Source organism: Rutidosis leptorrhynchoides, chromosome 1, assembly GCF_046630445.1.
Source record: "Rutidosis leptorrhynchoides isolate AG116_Rl617_1_P2 chromosome 1, CSIRO_AGI_Rlap_v1, whole genome shotgun sequence".
Classification (NCBI taxonomy): domain Eukaryota; kingdom Viridiplantae; phylum Streptophyta; class Magnoliopsida; order Asterales; family Asteraceae; genus Rutidosis; species Rutidosis leptorrhynchoides.
In genome coordinates, this window is record NC_092333.1 from 429180732 (window position 1) to 429204632 (window position 23901).

At 34.0% G+C, this 23901-nt stretch overlaps 3 protein-coding genes across 3 annotated transcripts; 2 read left to right on the plus strand and 1 right to left on the minus strand.

The window, feature by feature from the left end:
- The first annotated feature begins 1199 nt into the window (after positions 1 to 1199).
- Positions 1200 to 2090, plus strand: LOC139902334 (uncharacterized). Its single transcript, XM_071884975.1, has 2 exons — positions 1200 to 1500; positions 1654 to 2090. The coding sequence occupies exons 1-2, from the start codon at positions 1200 to 1202 to the stop codon at positions 2088 to 2090; spliced, it is 738 nt and encodes a 245-aa protein (XP_071741076.1).
- Positions 2091 to 2686: 596 nt separating this feature from the next.
- Positions 2687 to 4876, plus strand: LOC139872505 (cyclin-dependent kinase B2-2). Its single transcript, XM_071860399.1, has 7 exons — positions 2687 to 2928; positions 3452 to 3593; positions 3709 to 3882; positions 4004 to 4097; positions 4208 to 4277; positions 4385 to 4523; positions 4606 to 4876. The coding sequence occupies exons 1-7, from the start codon at positions 2711 to 2713 to the stop codon at positions 4696 to 4698; spliced, it is 930 nt and encodes a 309-aa protein (XP_071716500.1). The 5' UTR covers positions 2687 to 2710; the 3' UTR covers positions 4699 to 4876.
- A 3301-nt stretch (positions 4877 to 8177) lies between these two features.
- On the minus strand, positions 8178 to 23653 carry LOC139902344 (uncharacterized). The gene is made up of 2 exons (XM_071884986.1): positions 22331 to 23653; positions 8178 to 8558 (listed from the first exon to the last, which is right to left on the minus strand). Exons 1-2 carry the CDS (start codon positions 23651 to 23653, stop codon positions 8178 to 8180), a joined length of 1704 nt encoding a protein of 567 aa, XP_071741087.1.
- Positions 23654 to 23901: the final 248 nt, after the last annotated feature.

Here is a 23901-nt window from a genome sequence, read left to right on the forward strand (position 1 = left end):
CTTGCGGGACAATTTATGCAGGCTGCGCCTCCTGACATGGTTCACTTATTTTCACAACCTGACTTTGTTCAGGATATGATGAAGCGTTTCTTCACAGGGCTCAAAGGTGACCCCGTTAAACCACCTTTTGAGCTACCAACTACTTTTGATAAGTTTCCTCCACACATAACTGCATATTCGTTTCTATCAGCACCAAAGATACCTCACACGCTGGGTACCTATAATGGCTTGACTGATCCAGATGATTTCCTGCAGCGGTTTGAAGGCGCAATGCGCACCCAAGGATGAGTGGATCCAATTGCATGTCAGATATTTTCCATGACACTGCAGGGTATTGCACGCGAATGGTTCAATAAGCTCCCAGCAGGCAGCATATCCGAGTTCATGGATTTACGAACAAAGTTTTTGCTGTAGTATCAAAATCAGAGGCCGCGTAAGCGCACTCATATTGAATGTCATGATATCGTACAGAAACCCAAGGAATCTTTGGGTGAATATCTTACGAGATATACTAATGAGTGCTTGTGCATACCAGACCTTAAACCGGAGCAGCATATTTCTGGGCTCATACATGGTATAAGTTCAGAACGTCATCCAACGCTGGTCAAGCGTCTGCGCCATACGGTGCCAACAACTTATGCTGAAGCACTTAATGAATGCCACGATTATATGCGGAGTGACGAAGATAATGATATTCCTATAGCTAGCTCACGCAACGAGAGGAAAGATGATGATGATCGTTGCGCCATCAAAGCCGCGGTAACAGTTCTCATGGAAGGTATCCTAGTGGTGGTCCCATAAGAAGTGATAAGGGACGCACACATGGTAATTATCGAAACAATAATCAGTGATGCATTAATAATCAGAACTATGCGCTGCTCAAAAGCCTGTCTAAAACACCAAAAGAGATTTTGGCCACCGAACCAGTGTGTGCAACCTTTGCGGTTCCAACCCCGCTGAAAGAATTTGGTAAGCGGGATAAAACGAAGTACTGCAAGTTCCATGATGATCATGTCCATGACCCCAATCGCTGTAAAAACTTAATGGAACGGGTGTTGGAAGCGTTGCGCGCAGGAATGTAAGACCACCTAAAACCACCAAAGAAAGATAAGGGAAAAGCCGGAGAAGAGGGTTCAAAAGCCAAAACTTTTGCATGGCAAAAAACCGATAAAACTAAAGGTGCCGATTTAACCATCAATATGGTTGACGCAGAGAAAGTTGGACAGCGAAGAAAATACAATGACTACCAGGATTGGGAACTTATCCCAATTTCATTCCCTCATGTCATGTCAATCGACACAGTTAATGAGCCTGTTATCATCACGTGTCGCATTCCTGATCGCGGAATACAGATTAAACGCATGCATGTTGATACCAGAAGCGGTGTCGACATTATGTACGAGCACTGCTATCGTTTTCTTCCCGCAGAAGTCAAGGCGCAGTTGCGCCAACCCGATATTACGCTATCAGGATTCTCTGGGGAAAGCTCATGGCCGCTAGGCCGGATAGAACTTGTAGTAGAGCTTGCGGATGACAAGAATCCGCAGTTGGCTAGAAGCGAGTTAATCGACTTCTATGTGGTTCGTTCGACTTCACGTTACAATGCGCTTCTGGGGAGAAATTTCATACGACGTTTTAACATTATACCCTCAGTGGTGCACGGCTTGATTAAGTTTCCTACCATGGGAGGAATTGCCACAATTGTGTCGCATCAAACAACCGAGTTATGTGGTTCAGTTGTGCCTGTAGACATTCCCAGCATAGGAGAGCAACTTAAAAATAGCGCAGTCATAGCTAATCGCTTGCATCCGGAAAAACGAATCAAAATTGACGCAGGCTTGTCAACCGAAACTAAAGCTAAGTTGCACGGTATCTTGTTAGCTAACGCAGATGTCTTCGCATGGCAAGAATCAGATATGACTGGGGTTCCGCGGGCTATTGCGGAACATAAGTTGAATGTTAACCCATCACTCGCGCCTGTTAGGCAAAAGAAACGGCACAAGGCCCTTGAACGCAATGATTGGTTATGCGCAGAAGTTGATAACCTGGTCAGAGCAAACATCCTGCGGAAAGTACGGTACCAGACATGAGTTGCTAATCCTGTGTTGGTAAAGAAGGCTGACGGTAACTGGCGGATGTGTGTCGATTTTAAGGACATTAATAAAGCGTGTCCTAAAGATAACTACCCTCTCCCAGAGATTGACTGGAAGGTAGAATCATTATCGGGTTTTCGGTACAAATGTTTTATGGATGCGTACAAGGGTTATCACCAAATCCTCATGGCCGCGGAGAATGAGGACAAAAATGCTTTTCATACGCCGCATGGTATTTAGTGTTATACGAAGATGCTCTTCGGATTAAAAAAACACAGGCGCTACCTATCAGCGCGTAATTGACGCAACTTTCATTTACAATCACCAACGCTTAAATAATCTTTTAATATAGCCCTTACTGTTGTTATTAAATACTCCGTAAATAAATTGTAATTGTAACTAACACAGTAAAAATCCTGATACATAAATTCAAAATTCAAAAAAGACAGTTTCCGTTAGAGAACGAGATGAAGGCTAGGAAGGCGCTCTTCAACGACTATATATATACTTTACTGTATATATAAACCCCAAACCTTTTCTTCTTCTTGTTTCTAATCACCATTTCCTCATTTTCAAACCCTAAATAAAATAACTGTAACAGTTATCTGATTTACAAGATGGAGTCTACAAAGACAGCCATGGATGCTTTCGAAAAACTCGAAAAAGTAGGTGAAGGAACTTACGGTAAAGTCTACAAAGCCAGAGACAAAATCACCGGTCAAATTGTTGCTCTCAAAAAAACTAAACTTCATGAAGATCAAGAAGGCGTTCCACCAACCACACTTCGCGAGATCTCGATTCTTCGAATGCTGTCACGCGATCCTCATATCGTTAAGTATGTTTTCGATTTCATTTCTTTTGCTACATTATTATTATACCTAGGGTTTGATTGATTAATCTATCTATCTATATCTATTATGTATTGCTTAATTAGGGCTTGTAAACTGTTTAATTTGTTGATTCATATAGTGTAGATTTATATTAAATTGAATTAAATTAAATTGAATCGAATATAGTGGGAGATATGGTGTTCTTCTAGGGCTTATATACTCTGTAATAATATGTTGAATTCTCTCGAGTGGAATGTTAACCCTAACTTTTTTACTTTTGATTCTATGATTTTTCCTATGTTTAGTCAAACTATTATCTTACAGGTATCCAAAATGTTAAATTCTAGGGTTATTTTTTTGGATTATAACAAATTAACAATAATATAAAACTGGCTTTTTGTATACTGTAAATGTTTGTTATTCATTTTCAATTTAATAGATATAGATATAGATATAGATATAGATATAGATATAGATATAGATATAGATATTGAAAATAGTATAAATGTGACTAATGTTATGAAACAGACTGATGGATGTGAAGCAAGGTATAAACAAAGATGGGAATACAGTTCTGTACTTGGTGTTTGAGTATATGGAAACCGATTTGAAGAAATACATCAGATCGTTTCGTCAAACTGGTGAAAACATTCCAACCAACATTGTCAAGGTACTAATTATGGAGTAGGAAGTTGTTATATTTTGTTGGATAATTGAGCAACTTTTTTTTTTTCTACTTGTTTCATTGATATTAAATGTATTCATATGAGTGGATTGTGATGCAGAGCTTGATGTACCAGCTTTGTAAAGGTGTTGCGTTCTGTCACGCACATGGTATATTGCACAGAGATCTTAAACCTCACAATCTTTTAATGGATCGAAAAACGTTGATGCTTAAAATAGCAGATCTTGGACTTGCCCGTGCGTTTACTCTACCAATTAAGAAGTATACTCATGAGGTAAGTTTAGTCTACCAATTAAGAAGTATACTCATGAGGTAATTTTTTTTTATCATATCAAATCGATCGATTTGGTAGACCTTTAATCTACAATTTGTGGTGACTTGAATCGTGTTTGCAGATCTTGACACTTTGGTATAGGGCTCCAGAGGTCCTTTTGGGTGCAACCCATTACTCAACAGCAGTTGACATGTGGTCTGTTGGCTGCATATTTGGTACGTATTAGTTATTATTCCCTGGCTTAATGGCTTATATCAGTTTGTGATCGATAATTTTAACTTCACTAGTGGTGTTTGAATGAATGTTTTGTTCTTCGAAAATGCAGCTGAACTAGTCACAAAGACTGCCCTTTTTGCTGGAGATTCTGAACTTCAACAGCTGTTGCATATTTTCAGGTGGATAAATATATATACCTGGCAAAAGGGTCGGGTCGACCCGAACGGGTTTTGGGCCGAATGTGTAATGAGTGAAGTTATTTATTACTTTTATTGAATATGTTCAGGTTATTGGGTACTCCGAGTGAAGAAATTTGGCCAGGAGTGAGCAAGCTCAAGGACTGGCATGAGTATCCTCAATGGAAGCCTAAGCTGATTTCAAAGTCTGTTCCGAACCTTGATAAAGATGGACTCCATCTTCTTTCGGTGAATAATTTGAACCTTGACAACATATTTGATATTATGTTTTTTATATAATGATGAATTTGTACTTGTTTTGTTTGGGCAGCAATTGTTGGAGTATGAACCATCGAAAAGGATTTCAGCCAAGAAAGCAATGGAACATCCGTACTTTAATGATCTTGATAAGACCCGTCTGTAAAATGTCCTATTGGATGCTTGTCTCGAGCAAGATCAATATTTCTTATTAATTCTTGAATTTGATATCTAGTTTGATTGTGGTTATGAGTGTACACAGTGTTTGTTGGGGGTTGGAAATCATTGTTCAGACTAATAAGAGTATTACAATAAGATATCCAAGTTTTGGATTCTTTCAAATATTAACGCGCTAAACATGCGATTTAGGAACTTGTTATGCATTTTTAAATAGACATTGCAGCCTTGGCATCATTTGAGAAACTTTTTCGCGCATAGTCATAGGAATAACAAAAATTAGTGAAGAAGCACCAGCTGCACTATCACAGGTTGCCGTAAAAAGTTAATTCTCAAAATGCAAAAAGTTCTGAGCCTGGAGTTAAAGAGAAGTTGCAGTTATGTATATGTACTAATTTTTCTACTGAATATTGTTCAAAATAAGAATTGTAATTGTATTTGCTTTGAATATGAATATTTTGACTGAATTCAGTTGTCTTTACATTTGGAAGATAAATGCTATCTTATACAGAAAATAGCCAAACGGCTCTATGCCTAAATCATTAAGAAAATAAAGTATGTTCTCCTTTTTGTAAAAGGTTGCTTTTGTAATAATGGGAAATGATGAGCTTGATCCCAACATTCTATTTTATTTCTAACACTCCCCCGCAAGTTGAATAGTGGGGTTTCCGATGTTCAACTTGGAGAGTATTTCTTTGAAGAGTCTTCCGTTGACTGACTTGGTTAAGATATCTGCTAGTTGGTCTTCTGATCGGACGTGAGGTAAAGATATGATTTCGGCTTCTAATTTTTCTTTAATGAAGTGTCTGTCAATTTCTATATGTTACCAACGAAGCAGTGCTTCAGTGGTACCAGTCACCTATGAACCCTGGGCCCACGAGAATATACCCTTTGCCAAATATGGGGTGCAGGTTCGAATCCCTCCGGGGGCGATATTCGGCCTGCAAGTTCTCGTTGGGTATTGGGGGGAGGTGTCTTACACGGTATACTTAGCCCTTACTGGGTGGGCGGTATAGGTGCCAAAGGCACACGGGGTCAGGGTTTCCCCGCCAGATTAAACCTTTTGCCAAATTTCTATATGTTTGGTTCGATCGTGTTGAACTGGATTTTCTGAAATTGCAATTGCCGCTTCGTTGTCACACATGATCTTGATCGAAGTATTAGGAGGAAAACCAATTGCTGTCAAAAGTTTCTTGATCCATAAAGCCTCGGTTACACCTCGTGAAATTCCCCGAAATTCAGCTTCAGCACTAGACAGGGCGATAACCTTTTGTTTCTTGCTTTTCCAGGTAACCAAATTCCCTCCAACAAGGGCAAAGTATCCGGATGTTGATTTTCTATATCCCTTTTCTCCTCCGTAACCCACATCGGTGAATATTTGTGCTTTTAGATTATTGTTTTTCTCGAACAGGACTCCATCTTCTGCAGTGCCTTTTAGATATTTGATAATCCTCCATACTGCATCCATATGGTGTTGTTGGGGTTGATGCATGAATTGACTAACAACTCCAACAGCATGTGATATATCTGGACGAGTGTGAGCTAGGTAGATAAGTTTTCCCACGATTCTTTGATATTGACTTCGATCCGCTGCTTTGGAATCATCTTCTATATATAACCTTAGGTTTGGAATCATAGGAGTATCCGCGGGTTTGCAGTCGACCATTCCTGTTTCTGCAAGAAGATCAAGTATATATTTCTTTTGACATATAAAAATCCCTCTTTTTGAACGTAAAACTTCGATTCCCAGAAAGTATTTAAGACCTCCGAGATCTTTCATTTCAAATTCTTTAAAAAGGTCAGCTTTTAAGTTTGTAATTTCCTCTTGATCATTTCCTGTGATAATCATGTCGTCAACATAAATAATGAGACATGTGATAAGGTTTCCTCTTTTTTAAAAAAATAAAGTATTGTCGGAATTACTTTGTTTAAAACCGTAATTTTTCATAGCAATAGTAAAACGCCCAAACCAAGCCCGAGGGGATTGTTTTAAACCAGAAAGAGATTTTTTAAGATGACAAACTTCCCTTTCTTTGAATTCTGATGTGAAACCGGGAGGACCTTCCATATAGACTTCTTCTTTGAGTTCTCCATGTAGGAAGGCATTTTTAACATCAAATTGGTGAAGTGGCCAGTCTTTGTTTGCAGCAACGGAGAAAAGGATTCTAATAGTATCAATTTTTGCAACTGGTGAGAAAGTTTCTGAGTAATCAACGCCATAGGTTTGAGTGTACCCTTTGGCAACAAGCCGCGCTTTATATCTTTCTACAGATCCATCGGCTTTGTGTTTGATTGTGAATACCCATCGACATCCTACCGGTTTCTTTGATTCTGGAAGGACACATTTTTCCTAAGTATTATTTACCTTGAGAGCCTCCATTTCATCTTCCATTGCTTTCCTCCAGTATGTTGATTTTAGAGCTTGTTCAACCGTTGTTGGGATTTCTTCAGAGTATAATGCAGAAGTGAACTTTGTTGCTTCTTTTGATAGATTTCCTCTAGCAATATTTGCCATTGGATATCTTGATTTTGAGACTGTTCTCTCAGGAGAGTATCTCCTGGGAGGAATCCCTCGGTTGATTCTTGGAGGAAGAACATATCGTTCCCGTTCTTTTTGTTGTGTTTCATATTCAGGATATACTTGATGGCTATTTTCCTGTAAAATCTCCTCTAAATTTTCATGATTAATTATATCAGGAGATACGGTGTTTACCTCTGTGTGGTCGGGAAGATCATTAACCGTAGTACTGACTGGAGGAGGACTTTGTGGAGTGGTATGATGAGTCACTTCTTCAGATGATGGAATATCTAGCCAACTTACAGCGTCACCAGAGTCTGTCTCCCCCTGACTTGTGTGTTGGGTATAGAAGTATTCAGTTTCCAAAAAATCACAATTCATTGTAGTGTACATGTGTTTCCTTTTTGGACTATAGCATCTATACCCCTTTTGATTTACCCCGTATCCCACAAATACACATTTTTCAGCACACGCATCAAATTTGGTTCGTTCTATTTTAGGAATGTGAACAAAAACCGTGCACCCAAATATTTGAGGTCTTAGGGTGAGATTAGATGGAGGTTTATAAAATTTAGTTAAGGCTTCAAGAGGGTTCTTAAGTTCTAGAGCTCTAGTTGGGAGTCTATTTACAAGATAAGTTGCGGTGGCAAGAGCTTCAGACCAAAAAGACCTTGGAACATTAGATTCAATCATTAAGGCACGGATTATTTCTAATAAAATACGATTTTTCCTTTCAGCCACCCCGTTTTGTTGAGGTGTGTGTGGACACGTGGTTTGATGAATAATACCCCTTTCTTCACAAAAAAGTTTCATTTGACTGTTGACAAATTCACCACCATTATCGGATCTTAAAACTTGTATTTTACTTTGGAATTGTGTTTGAATCATGTTGGAAAAAGTAGTAAATTTATCAAATACTTCGGATTTGTTAGTTAAAAAATATGTCCAAGTCATACGAGTACAATCATCAATAAATAAAAGAAAATATAGAAAATTGTGCCCCCATTAACCCTTGCGGGTCCCCATACATCGGAATGAACTAAAGCAAAGGGACGTTCGGTCTTTGTATTACTAGTTTTAAACGAGTTTTGATGGCTTTTGGCCAAAATACAAGTTTCACACTCAATACTATTATTTGAAGAAAATAAATTAGGAAATAAAATGCGCAAATATCCAGCAGACGGATGACCAAGACGTCTATGCCACAACCATGCTTGTCTATCTGGAGTCCCGTGAGCTAGCATGATCCTACCATCTTTAGTGACCTCATCCACATAGTACAGACCATCCCGTTCAGTACCACGCCCAATTATCTCCCCCGTTCTAATGTCCTGTAAGATACAGAATGTAGGGTGTAATAAGACGGTACAATTAAGTTCTTTTGTCACGTGACTAACAGAAAGTAATTTATGGGAAAGATCGGGAACATAAAGACAGTTTTTTAAATTTAAATTTGGTGAAATTTTAACTATTCCCCCGCCCTTGACTTGTATAATACTGTGACGACCCGGAAATTTTCGACCAAATTTAAACTTAATCTTTATATGGTTTCGACATGATAAGAAAAGTCTATTAAATTGAATTTCAAAATTTTTGAACTATTTTATGAAATCATTTGACCTTCGACAAGTTCCGACGATTCACGAACAATTAATTGTAACTTGATAGGTGTGTATATATATATATATATATAATAATTGGAAACATAAGTTTAAATATTGTATGTTGTTGTTACTAAAATTTATTTATGTAAAGTAAAATAAAAATAGGATATTATAATGATTATTATTTTAAAAGTATCTATATATATAAATAAAGTGTATTGAATATATATAGTTTAGAATTTATTTGAAAAATGATAGTAACACTCAATTATCATTCGATTGATAATAAACAAGTTATAAATGAACTTATGTGATTTTAAAATAAACGGTGATCCGAAAATGAGCTATATGAATTTTAGACTTATTAAAAATATATTTAAAAGCTAATTAATAAATTTCAACATTTTTCATATTTTACCCAGAATCGAGAGGGACAGTTGATGTAATTCTATTTATTAAATTTAATGATTGAATTTTAAATCATATTGACCAAAATAAATAAATATAATTAATTTAAAAATATGAGAATTTTCTGAGTACATTTATCCGTCACTGATTATCAACGGAGCACGATTTAATACTCTACGAATTGGGTGTCGGTAGAGTAATCCAAATTTGGGGCTGCTATATTATTCTTACACGATTATTAATTATATTTTATTATTTCTATCATCAACTTGTTTGATGATTGTTCAATTATCTGCATGACAAACCCACTTCATATTATTCCATCCGTGATTGAGAATTGGATTACTCCAAGATTCTCACTGTTTCTCTTAAACTTTTGCATTTTGGATCAGAATATCTTATTATTATATTATTATTAACTTTATATATATAACACACTCTTTTCTTGCTTTACTACAACATACATGACACAAATTTCTTCATCAACATTCTAGTATCATCATTCTCATCTGGTTCACGGGTTTGGCCGAGGTTCACCTTCATTACAACCACCGTAAACCCATTTAACCGTCCTCACCATCATCTATCTATAACCTACTTAAAAGAACCATGGAACCAAACCACCATAAACCCATTTCCTTTTCTACTGTTCGCGTCACCATCCAAACCTTCTATCAAACCCATTATCAAACCGCCATCCTACCACCTTCTTCCACCATCATCTCGACCTCTCTCTCTCTTATTACGGTTTTAGACACCCATCACCTAATCACTTTCAAACAACACCATTTGAACTATAACCACCTTTGTCTTTCTCCCTGACCACCCATCACCATTGTAATACCCAAACGTTTATGTTTTGTCATACATGAAACTAGAACCCATTTTACAATTCTTTTCTTCTTCAATTCGAATCAGGCTTTGCACAACATCTTTCAGCTGGATTTCTCTTCTTTCTCGCAACGCTGCAACTGCAATTGTAAACCTGCATAAACCACTCGCCACACTACTGTTGCCATCATTCTGTTTCTTCTTGGTTGAACAAAACCACTGGAACAACCACTATCATTATATTTTCTCTTTATGAATCACCATCTCACTTTCTCTTATCCTTGTAAACCTTCATTTCTCTATTATTTTTTTTAATGTTGTTTACGTTGAACTCCAACACTCACAAGTCACAACCCTTCAAACGATTCTTGTGTCCTTTTTATTATCGAACACAGCTCAAGAATATTGATTAAATATACAAAGTGATAGATGTTTAGGACATAATAATGGAAATTGCTTTTGGCATTTTTTTTACATATGGCCGACCAAGTGGAGGCAATGATATCAATGGTTATATTATTTTTTTATATAAACAAAGGTCCCCATCAACATTACAACCAGCTGTGATTTAAAAAAAAAATGAACGAAGTATGCAACTATAGCAAATTGTAGAGTTATTCTTGGGCTACCCGATTTGCTAGGGTGGGCTGAGACTTTCTTGGTTATTACTTGGGTCATTTTTTTTTTTAAAAACCATATAACTAAAAAGAGTTTAACTAATTGGGTTGTGAAATGGTAGTTGGGCCGACGTATGCATGAGCCGAATTCAATGTTGCTGCAACTCGTGAATCTTAATTCTGTTAATTTGTGACATGGTGATGATTAAGAATAAGAGGGACGATGATGAATATGATACATGAAATAACAAGAATGAAGTGATGGAATGAGTTTATGATAATGATTCGCGTATGAAGATCAAGATGATGGACGAAGAATGATACTATATTAACGATTATGAAGATCATGTAGGTGACGATAAGATGATATCGTGATGTTTATTGAATTTACGATGATGATGGTGTGCAGTGGCGGATCCAGGAAAATTTTTCACCGGGGGTGAATTTTTTTTTAAAACGTAAGAATTTTTTTTGACAAAATATAGAGGTTTTGGGGCAAAATATATAGAGTTTTTTAAGCAAAATTTAGAGGTTTTTGAGCAAAATATGAATGTTTTGGGACAAAATATGGAGGGTTTGGGGCAAAATATGAAGGGTTTGGGGCAAAAAAAAAAATTCCACCGGGGCAAAATCGAAAAACCGAAAAAATTTGCACTAAAATTTCGAAATCCACCGAGGGCGGGCGGCCCCCCCCCCCTCTAACACACTGAATCCGCCTCTATTGGTGTGTATTATAAAGATTGATGATGATAATGATGATTGTAAACGAATGATGATCATGATGTCATAAAATGATGATGATGATGTATGATAATTGGAGATGATGATACTGTTATGATTCCTTGATGATGGAGGAGATAATTAAAAGATAAAGATGTTCACTACTGCTGTTAACAAACGAAGGTGATGGTGATGCGTATGATTGAAAATGATAACAGTTAGCATAGGTTAAATTATTAAACGAACGAATAATAACAAGAATGGATCGAGTGGACCATTGGTTAGGAGTGTTAGTGTTAAGCGAGAGGTCTAGAGTTTGAGCCCAAGCAAAGCCATTATTTTTGGAAGCTTTCCCTTTTAAAGTAGTTCTATGATTATTATTATTATTATTATTATTATTATTATTATTATTATTATTATTATTATTATTATTATTATTATTATTATTATTATTATTATTAATACATTAATATTGATATTGATTTTACCATTAATAATATAATTAAGATTATGAATGTAGGATTATTGGTAAGATTATAAATATAAAAATAAAAAAATATAAATACAAATGTTAAAATGAGAATGATTAAAATTATAATTAAGATATGATTTAAATGAATAATTAAGTACTATTATTATGATCATTAATATTATTATTATTATTATTATTATTATTATTATTATTATTATTATTATTATTATTATTATTATTATTATTATTATTATTATGATTATTATAATTATTTATTGACATCTATATCTATATAAATATAATAACAAAATAATATTATTATTATTATCTTTATATTAACAATATTATTATATTAAATAAATATTTTCTAAATAAGAATACGTTTATTACAAATTAAATATATAAAATATATAAACTAAGAATAAATTTGTTCGACTACATTTATATGTTTTAATATATATAAATATTATAGGTTCGTGAATCCGAGGCCAACCCTACACTTGCTCAAGTCGTCATATGTATTTTTACTACAAAATACAATATTGTGAGTTTCATTTGCTCCCTTTTACTCTTTACGTTTTTGGGCTGAGAATACATGCAAATGCTTTATTAACTGTTTTACAATATTTATATGCGTGAGTTTCATTATTCCCTTTTTATATATATTTTTGGGCTGAGAATACATGCAATGTTTTAATAACTATTTTACAATATTTATAAGCGTGAGTTTCATTTGCCTTTTACCCTTTATATTTTTGGGCTGAGAATACATGCGCAATTTTTATAACTGTTTTACGAAATAGACACAAGTAATCGAAACTACATTATATGGTTGAATGATCGAAATCGAATATGCCCCTTTTTATTAAGTCTGGTAATCTAAGAATTAGAGAACAGACACCCTAATTGACGCGAACTCTAAAGATAGATCTATCGGGCCCAACAAGCCCCATCCAAAGTACCGGATGCTTTAGTACTTCGAAATTTATATCATGTCCGAAGGAGGATCCCGGAATGATGGGGATATTCTTATATGCATATTGTGAATGTCGGCTACCAGGTGTTCAATCCATATGAATGATATTTTTATCTCTATACATGGGACGTATGTTTATGAGAAATGGAAATATGAAATCTTGTGGTCTATTAAAATTATGAAATAATTATTTATGTTAAACTAATGAACTCACCAGCCTTTTGGTTGACACTTTAAAGCATGTTTATTCTCAGGTACGAAAGAAATCTTCCGCTGTGCATTTGCTCATATTAGATATTACGTGGAGTCATTCATGACATATTTCAAAAGACGTTGCATTCGAGTCATCGAGTTCATCAAGATCATTATTAAGTCAATTATAGTTGGATGTATTATGAAATGGTACACATGTCGTCAACTTTCAATGAAATGAAAGTTTGTCTTTTAAAACGAATGAAATATTTGTAAAATGTATCATATAGAGGTCAAGTACCTCGCGATGTAATCAACTGTTATGAATCATTTATAATCGATATGGACTTCGTCCGGATGGATTAGGACGGGTCTCTACAGTTGGTATCAGAGCGGTGGTCTTAGTGAACCAGGTCTTGCATTAGTGTGTCTAACTGATAGTCGTTAGGATGCATTAGTGAGTCTGGACTTCGACCGTGTCTGCATGTCAAAAGTTTTGCTTATCATTTTTGTTGGAAATCATCTGCTTATCATCCTTAGGAAATTACCTGCTCATTATTCTTAGTCTAGACACGTTTTACTGCATTGACTGCATGAATAGTGTATAGACAAAATTCATATCTTAGCGTATCTGACAATTCATATCTTAGCGTATCTGTTACTGTAGACCTTGCCTGATATCTCTCGTAAATTTCTCCGTAATTTAAGGGATCCTGGTACTATATATATCCATGCATCTTATGCATTGAGAATACATCCAACTATCAATTGCTGTCACTAAACTCTTCATATCAAAAATCTTTTCTGTGATCGCGTAAGATGGCCTCTACGAATCGACCACGTTCCTCTGACTCGGAAGACAGCGTGACAGGAGCACCCCAATCAATCAACTACAGTGATTACTGGATAAAATGGGGGTGGGTTCGCGACATACTCACCTTATGGAGAAGGGAAGAAGGTACTCCATATCATGAACCGAATCTACCACCTAACCTTGGTGTACTCGACCCGCTCATCGGTGAACCTGTTCGCAACACCGTTTATACCCTTTTTGCAAGAATTTTTCGTCTTGAGGCTACCATTAATGGAACTAGAGAAGATATCCGACCTCTACCTCACACTGATAACCAACCAGGGTTAGTAGAAGAAGTTAAAGAACTCCGAGCTCGAGTGTTAACTTTAGAGGGCATGGTACACAATTTGCAAGCACCAGCAGTATCACCAACACCAGTAACATCACCAGCCTCAGCACCAACAGCACTAGTACCACCAACAACAACATCTGCGTCACCAGCTTCGACATCTCATTCTGTACCTCGAGTATAATCATCGTTCTACATGACGTTCTACATCATTTATCTTCGTTCGACATAGCGATAATGTAATCTCTAATGTTTTAGAGATTATATATTCTTGTTCTAATGGAAAATCAAATGAGATTAATATCATATTAATTCATGAATCCATGATTACATCTGAAGAAAATATATATGTATATATATTTTTATAAAGATTATAATTAAAAATTCTTTCGTACAAACTGTTAATGGTGAAAATATTTTAACGGGTAGGTAATACCCTAGGAATATTTAGATTTCACATTTATAAGTTACACTGTACCTTCTTCGAATCTAATTCAACAGTCATTTAATATCCTACTTATATCCACAGATATACGTATCCGTTCACCGCAGAATAACCATTTTCACTCAATTTAATATTGGATTTTGACTTATTAGAATCCAACAAGTGGCATAATGAAGAAAACATTGGACAAAATAAAATTTGTTAGAAACAAACGAATTAACTATGAGAAATTCTATTAAGAATCCACGCTAACAAAATCCTAGCTAACTGTTCCTAGCTAACTGTTTACATTTTATTTATCGCAGTTTATTTATCACAATTTAATTATCGCAATTTTATTTATCGCCATTTAATTTCTGTTATTTACCTTACGCATTTTATTTTATCATCATTTAATTTCTGTATTTATTTTACACACTTTAAATATCGGGACACGTATACAAGGTTTTGACATATCATATCGACGCATATATATATATATATATATATATATATATATATATATATATATATATATATATATATATATTATTTGGAATAACCATAGACACTCTATATGCAGTAATGATCGAGTTCTCTATACAGGGTTGAGGTTGATTCTATAATAATATATATACTTTGAGTTGTGATCGAGTCTGAGACATGTACACGGGTCACGATACGTATTAATTAATTGGAATATTATATATTAAACTATATATGAATGATTGGACCGTTAACTGTGGACTATCGACTGTGGACAAATAATATTGGACAATTAAAATGAATTAAAATATTGATTATAACATATGAAACTAAACAATTCTTCAAGTTTGCCACTTGATTTCAACTTAAAACTCATTTATATCTTGACGATTACAATCTGCGTTCAAACCTTTCATAATTCTTGAAAACACCTCAATCGAGAGGATGAACCAACCGCACTTCATCTACGGAAGAAAAGATTGATGCGTATAGTTATGAACCTGGAAAACTCTCGGAAACTGAGTAAACGTTTAACACGTATCTGTGCTAGCTCTTTTGGCGTTGTTATTATCGAAAGTAACTTTACAATCCCTCTCCAAATTAGCCAATTTTGTCACAGCTTCAGCAAATCAACTTCGACTTTCATTCGGATTAGCCTTATTATAACCGTGATATACAAGTTGCCTTTCGTCATCTTTATCGGGGAACCGTTTATATTCCACCACATTATCAGTAAACTTACCAGCAACTCCATTAATCTCTGACTTTCTGAAAAATCATTACATTCACCGAAACCCTATCATATATTCATCCACATCTTGTAACGAGAATTGCCATATCAATTTCTGGTAATCAGCAATCAATATTTTAAATCTCGCCGCATTTCTACATCAATAGTTATATGTATACATATAACATTTATCTCTTAGAATTATGATCTTTCATTCTGAAACTCTGAAAAGCACTCTAGCCTACGAATCAGTTCTTTGAGTTTTGAAAAAGCTGAATGAAGCAGCATAAATTGTAGACAACCGTAAATGACCTTAACCGTCAGAAGTTTGATGGGAAAGAATAGTATGTTGGCAAAGCTCAGAAAAGTTAGAACTAATAAATGGATTGAGCAAATCATGAAGGAGGCTGTGGACAAATCGCAAAGACTAAACCTGCCTTCAAAGAATCCAAATGATTCAGTATCTGCTGAAGTCATTAATGAATAACTTGCTCCTGATTCTACACTGTTACGGACAAATCTTCATCATCATCCATCGATATTGGAAATTCTAAGATATCATCGTATCTTCCATTATAAATATCCTCCATATTTTTGAAGATATTTTCATAATTAATCTTATCTGAAATCATTTATCTCTTCGCGCTATCTGTATCACATCATATAAGAAACTATTTTAGTTCTAAATTCTGAAACCTTCGAGTTTAAAATATGAATGTTTTTGAAGTAATGTTGGGAACTGAAGCATGAGTTAGTATAATATAATGACACTTGATCAACTTGATTATATTACAGTAAGTCATGCTAAGTTTCTAATGGAACGTGATGATTCACAGATCCTACCGTCATCATGAGCCATGTTACACGACTTTTACGTTCTATAAACATATCAAGAACATAATTTCTTGATAGTTCTATCTTTTCTCTTGAATTCTAGTAATTTAACAAAACAAAATCGTGCCATTACGATTTCCTTCTTAGAACATTAACTATGTTCATTCCGAAATTCATATCTGTGAATTCTGGACCATTACAAGAAATGCTTAATCGCAAGAAGGAGAAACGAAAGGACAAAAACTCCAAAATAGAAATTGAGGTATAAATCGCAGCAAATAAAAGAGGGCATTAACTGTGAATGTCAATGATTATAGAAGACAGAAATAGGGACTTTGAAATAAAAGGGAGAATATAAAGCCCGATAACAACACATAAATTACAAACCGTGTATATCAATGTTTATCGTAACATAAAGACACGGGAGAATTAAAAGCACTATCACACCAAAGGAAAAGAAGAAGTAAGCAGATTCCTCTGGTGAAGATGGAAAAGGAGAATAATTGTTCAGATAGTAAGAATAAGGACAAGGATTAGAACTGGATTAAGCATTGTCATAATCTTTTGAATTTGAGAATTTAGTATAGGAATGGTAAATGATACGAAACGGAAGAAGTTAATTTATAGTGAAATATTTGATAGTGAAATCAAGACAGATCTCCGCATTTAATTAGAGAGATCCTAATTTCCTTATTCGCCGAAGAAACAAATCTTTGGGATTTAGGAGATTTTCTTTAAATCCCTTGAATTCCGGAATTCAACTAAGACAACGTCAAAAGTTAGGACGAAACTGATTTTCTCATTCCATTCCTTTTGAGACAGCTTCACTCGTACGCTTCACATAATCGAATCGATTTATCTATATTACTCAATGATAATAAAACTCTATTTATCAGCTCATATTTGTCATGAAAACATACTTATTGTCATCCATGACCATTCCACTCAAATTTCGGGACGAAATTTCTTTAACGGGTAGGTACTGTGACGACCCGGAAATTTTCGACCAAATTTAAACTTAATCTTTATATGGTTTCGACATGATAAGAAAAGTCTATTAAATTGAATTTCAAAATTTTTGAACTATTTTATGAAATCATTTGACCTTCGACAAGTTCCGACGATTCACGAACAATTAATTGTAACTTGATAGGTGTATATATATATATATATATATATATATATATATATATATATATATATATATATATATATATATATATATATATATATATAATTGGAAACATAAGTTTAAATATTGTATGTTGTTGTTACTAAAATTTATTTATGTAAAGTAAAATAAAAATAGGATATTATAATGATTATTATTTTAAAAGTATCTATATATATAAATAAAGTGTATTGAATATATATAGTTTAGAATTTATTTGAAAAATGATAGTAACACTCAATTATCATTCGATTGATAATAAACAAGTTATAAATGAACTTATGTGATTTTAAAATAAACAGTGATCCGAAAATGAGCTATATGAATTTTAGGCTTATTAAAAATATATTTAAAAGCTAATTAATAAATTTCAACATTTTTCATATTTTACCCAGAATCGAGAGGGACAGTTGATGTAATTCTATTTATTAAATTTAATGATTGAATTTTAAACCATATTGACCAAAATAAATAAATATAATTAATTTAAAAATATGAGAATTTTCTGAGTACATTTATCCGTCACTGATTATCAACGGAGCACGATTTAATACTCCACGAATTGGGTGTCGGTAGAGTAATCCAAATTTGGGGCTGCTATATTATTCTTACACGATTATTAATTATATTTTATTATTTCTATCATCAACTTGTTTGATGATTGTTCAATTATCTGCATGACAAACCCACTTCATATTATTCCATCCGTGATTGAGAATTGGATTACTCCAAGATTCTCACTGTTTCTCTTAAACTTTTGCATTTTGGATCAGAATATCTTATTATTATATTATTATTAACTTTATATATATAACACACTCTTTTCTTGCTTTACTACAATATACACGACACAAATTTCTTCATCAACATTTTAGTATCATCATTCTCATCTGGTTCACGGGTTTGGCCGAGGTTCACCTTCATTACAACCACCGTAAACCCATTTAACCGTCCTCACCATCATCTATCTATAACCTACTTAAAAGAACCATGGAACCAAACCACCATAAACCCATTTCCTTTTCTACTGTTCGAGTCACCATCCAAACCTTCTATCAAACCCATTATCAAACCGCCATCCTACCACCTTCTTCCACCATCATCTCGACCTCTCTCTCTCTTATTACGGTTTTAGACACCCATCACCTAATCACTTTCAAACAACACCATTTGAACTATAACCACCTTTGTATTTCTCCCTGACCACCCATCACCATTGTAATACCCAAACGTTTATGTTTTGTCATACATGAAACTAGAACCCACTTTACAATTCTTTTCTTCTTTAATTCGAATCAGGCTTTGCACAACATCTTTCAGCTGCCTTTCTCTTCTTTCTCGCAATGCTGCAACTGCAATTGTAAACCTGCATAAACCACTCGCCACACTACTGTTGCCATTATTCTGTTTCTTCTTGGTTGAACAAAACCACTGGAACAACCACTATCATTATATTTTCTCTTTATGAATCACCATCTCACTTTCTCTTATCCTTGTAAACCTTCATTTCTCTATTATTTTTTTTTTAATGTTGTTTACGTTGAACTCCAACACTCACAAGTCACAACCCTTCAAATGATTCTTGTGTCCTTTTTATTATCGAACACAGCTCAAGAATATTGATTAAATATACAAAGTGATAGATGTTTAGGACATAATAATGGAAATTGCTTTTGGCATTTTTTACATATGGCCGACCAAGTGGAGGCAATGATATCAATGGTTATATTATTTTTTTATATAAACAAAGGTCCTCATCAACATTACAACCAGCTGTGATTTAAAAAAAAAATGAACGAAGTATGCAACTGTAGCAAATTGTAGAGTTATTCTTGGGCTACCCGATTTGCTAGGGTGGGCCGAGATTTTCTTGGTTATTACTTGGGTCATTTTTTTTTTTTAAACCATATAACTAAAAAGAGTTTAACTAATTGGGTTGTGAAATGGTAGTTGGGCCGACATATGCATGAGCCGAATTCAATGTTGCTGCAACTCGTGAATCTTAATTCTGTTAATTTGTGACATGGTGATGATTAAGAATAAGAGGGACGACGATGAATATGATACATGAAATAACAAGAATGAAGTGATGGAATGAGTTTATGATAATGATTCGCGTATGAAGATCAAGAAGATGGACGAAGAATGATACTATATTAACGATTATGAAGATCATGTAGGTGACGATAAGATGATAGCGTGATGTTTATTGAATTTACGATGATGATGGTGTGTATTGTAAAGATTGATGATGATAATGATGATTGTAAACGAATGATGATCATGATGTCATAAAACGATGATGATGATGTATGATAATTGGAGATGATGATACTGTTATGATTCCTTGATGGTGGAGGAGATAATTAAAAGATAAAGATGTTCACTACTGCTGTTAACAAACGAAGGTGATGGTGATGCGTATGATTGAAAATGATAACAGTTAGCATAGGTTAAATTATTAAACGAACGAATAATTACAAGAATGGATCGAGTGGACCATTGGTTAGGAGTGTTAGTGTTAAGCGAGAGGTCTAGAGTTTGAGCCCAAGCAAAGCCGTTATTTTTGGAAGCTTTCCCTTTTAAGGTAGTTCTATGATTATTATTATTATTATTATTATTATTATTATTATTATTATTATTATTATTATTATTATTATTATTATTATTATTACATTAATATTGATATTGATTTTACCATTAATAATATAATTAAGATTATGAATGTAGGATTATTGGTAAGATTATAAATATAAAAATAAAAAAATATAAATACAAATGTTAAAATGAGAATGATTAAAATTATAATTAAGATATGATTTAAATGAATAATTAAGTACTTTTATTATGATCATTAATATTATTATTATTATTATTATTATTATTATTATTATTATTATTATTATTATTATTATTATTATTATTATTATTATAATGATTAGTATAATTATTTATTAACATCTATATCTATATAAATATAATAACAAAATATTATTATTATTATCTTCATATTAACAATATTATTATATTAAATAAATATTTTCTAAATAAGAATACATTTATTACAAATTAAATATATAAAATATATAAACTAAGAATAAATTTGGTCGACTACATTTATATGTTTTAATATATATAAATATTATAGGTTCGTGAATCCGAGGCCAACCCTACACTTGCTCAAGTCGTCATATGTATTTTTACTACAAAATACAATATTGTGAGTTTCATTTACTCCCTTTTACTCTTTACGTTTTTGGGCTGAGAATACATGCAAATGCTTTATTAACTGTTTTACAATATTTATATGCGTGAGTTTCATTATTCCCTTTTTATATATATTTTTGGGCTGAGAATACATGCAATGTTTTAATAACTATTTTACAATATTTATAAGCGTGAGTTTCATTTGCCTTTTTACCCTTTATATTTTTGGGCTGAGAATACATGCGCAATTTTTATAACTGTTTTACGAAATAGACACAAGTAATCGAAACTACATTATATGATTGAATGATCGAAATCGAATATGCCCCTTTTTATTAAGTCTGGTAATCTAAGAATTAGGGAACAGACACCCTAATTGACGCGAACTCTAAAGATAGATCTATCGGGCCCAACAAGCCCCATCCAAAGTACCGGATGCTTTAGTACTTCGAAATTTATATCATGTCCGAAGGAGGATCCCGGAATGATGGGGATATTCTTATATGCATATTGTGAATGTCGATTACCAGGTGTTCAATCCATATGAATGATATTTTTGTCTCTATGCATGGGACGTATGTTTATGAGAAATGGAAATATGAAATCTTGTGGTCTATTAAAATTATGAAATGATTATTTATGTTAAACTAATGAACTCACCAGCCTTTTGGTTGACACTTTAAAGCATGTTTATTCTCAGGTACGAAAGAAATCTTCCGCTGTGCATTTGCTCATATTAGATATTACGTGGAGTCATTCATGACATATTTCAAAATACGTTGTATTCGAGTCGTCGAGTTCATCAAGATCATTATTAAGTCAATTATAGTTGGATGTATTATGAAATGGTACACATGTCGTCAACTTTCAATGAAATGTAATTTGTCTTTTAAAATGAATGAAATGTTTGTAAAATGTATCATATAGAGGTCAAGTACCTCGCGATGTAATCAACTGTTATGAATCGTTTATAATCGATATGGACTTCGTCCGGATGGTTTAGGACGGGTCTCTACAAATACCGCCATTAGCGGTTTTAATTTTGGTTTTGGTTGGTTTTGTATTTATAATAATATCATTTTTATTAAAAGTCATAGTATCGGTGGCACCACAATCAATAATCCACTCATTACTTTTGGTTTTATTTGAAACAATATTAGTTGACGAAACGTTATTTTTAACTTTAAAATCTTTAGTGTTATTTAAAAAAAGTTTTGTTTTAAAAAAGTTTTGTTTAAAACAAGTTTTGTTTAAAAACGTTTTATTAACAAAAGTTTTGTTATTTTTACAAGAATATTATTTGGGTCCACATATTTATTATTTGAGGCATTATTTTCGGTGGTGGGTGTCGACTCATCATCTATCTCATTATCTTTTTTTAACCTACCCACTTTATTTATGTTGGTGGGTGTCGACTTTGAACCAGTATCATCTATCCCATTATCTCTTTTTACCCTACCCACTTTATTTATGTTGGTGGGTATGAAATTTGGGAATTTAAACCCTAATCCCAACCCCTTGTTACCTTCACCGGATGATGATGATGATGGTGGATCGGCAGCAAGTAAACCAAAACCACCTTGAGAGGTGGTGCCGGTTTCGTTATCTCCTTGTTTGCCTCTGGTTGTAGCCGTCGTTACCATCGAAGCTTTTCCCTTTTTGTGTCCATCAGGCCACCAATCGGGATATCCAACGATTCTGAAGCATTGATCTTTGGTATGTCGTTTCATACCACACTCTGTACATTTAAGGTTGTCTTTATCCCGGGATGATGACGTGGAGTCTGACCGGCGCTGTTGATTTCTTGATAGCAACCCATGGCCGTCGAAATCCTTGAATTTTGATGCCGGTGCTACCAGGCCAGTGGCTATGCCAGATTGGGTAAGGGCATCCGTTTTATTGTTAAATATAAATTGGTGTGCATTTTCTTTTCGAATGGCAGCGTAAGCTCCTTCGACAGTGGGTAATGGATCGGTTCTTAATAGCTCACGTTTGATATTGTCATGTTTATGATCTAAAGAATTTAAAAACTGGAATAGTTTTTGTTCTGACCTGATGTTATTATACTTGACAATATCATTCGGATGTTCCATTGGATTTGGATCTCTTATGTCGATTTCACCCCAGATTCCTTGCAATTTCAACCACAGTTCTTCAATTGATTTACCATCTTGCCTGATATTGTTGGCTTTGACATGTAAATCAAAGGTTTGCAGCTTGTCTTTTCCAGAACTGTAGGTTGTTATTAGAGCATTCCATAGTGTTTTTGCTGTTGGAAACTGAGTAAGATTGCTTGCAATCTGTGGCTCTATGATTTGAATGATCCAGGAAAAGACCACCAAGTCTTCCTGGTTCCACTTCTGGTTGTTGCTTGTTGGTTGATCTTCTGTTAAGTGATTGAGGAGGGCCTCGGATTTACCTCCGATGGCAACCTTGATCATACGAGACCAAAGTGAATAATTTGAGTTGTTAAGGGTAACACTGATTTTTAAAGAATCAGGATGCCTTTGTGATTGATTTTCATTGTTGGTTTGAAGATTTCTAGCCAATTGACTAGTTAATTCTGTGATAAGTTGGGTGTTTTGAGTTTGGATGTCATCGTTTCCAGACATGATAACCACTCAAAAAAAAAAAAAAAAAGAAGAAGGCAAATGATTGAGTTGCAGTGATTTGAATGATCCTAGATCATCAACACTTGCTCTGATACCATGTTCAAAATAAGAATTGTAATTGTATTTGCTTTGAATATGAATATTTTGACTGAATTCAGTTGTCTTTACATTTGGAAGATAAATGCTATCTTATACAGAAAATAGCCAAACGGCTCTATGCCTAAATCATTAAGAAAATAAAGTATGTT

Coding starts and splice junctions, on each gene's coding strand:
- LOC139902334 (XM_071884975.1), top strand. CDS start 1,200: ATGGTTGACGCAGAGAAAGTTGGACAGCGAAGAAAATACAATGACTAC. Junction 1,501..1,653: donor GGAAAGCTCATGGCCGCTAG/GCCGGATAGAAC, acceptor TTATACCCTCAG/TGGTGCACGGCTTGATTAAG.
- LOC139872505 (XM_071860399.1), top strand. CDS start 2,711: ATGGAGTCTACAAAGACAGCCATGGATGCTTTCGAAAAACTCGAAAAA. Junction 2,929..3,451: donor CGCGATCCTCATATCGTTAA/GTATGTTTTCGA, acceptor GTTATGAAACAG/ACTGATGGATGTGAAGCAAG. Junction 3,883..4,003: donor TTAAGAAGTATACTCATGAG/GTAAGTTTAGTC, acceptor TCGTGTTTGCAG/ATCTTGACACTTTGGTATAG.
- LOC139902344 (XM_071884986.1), bottom strand. CDS start 23,653: ATGTCTGGAAACGATGACATCCAAACTCAAAACACCCAACTTATCACA. Junction 8,559..22,330: donor TGGACCCAAATAATATTCTT/GTAAAAATAACA, acceptor TGTATCTTACAG/GACATTAGAACGGGGGAGAT.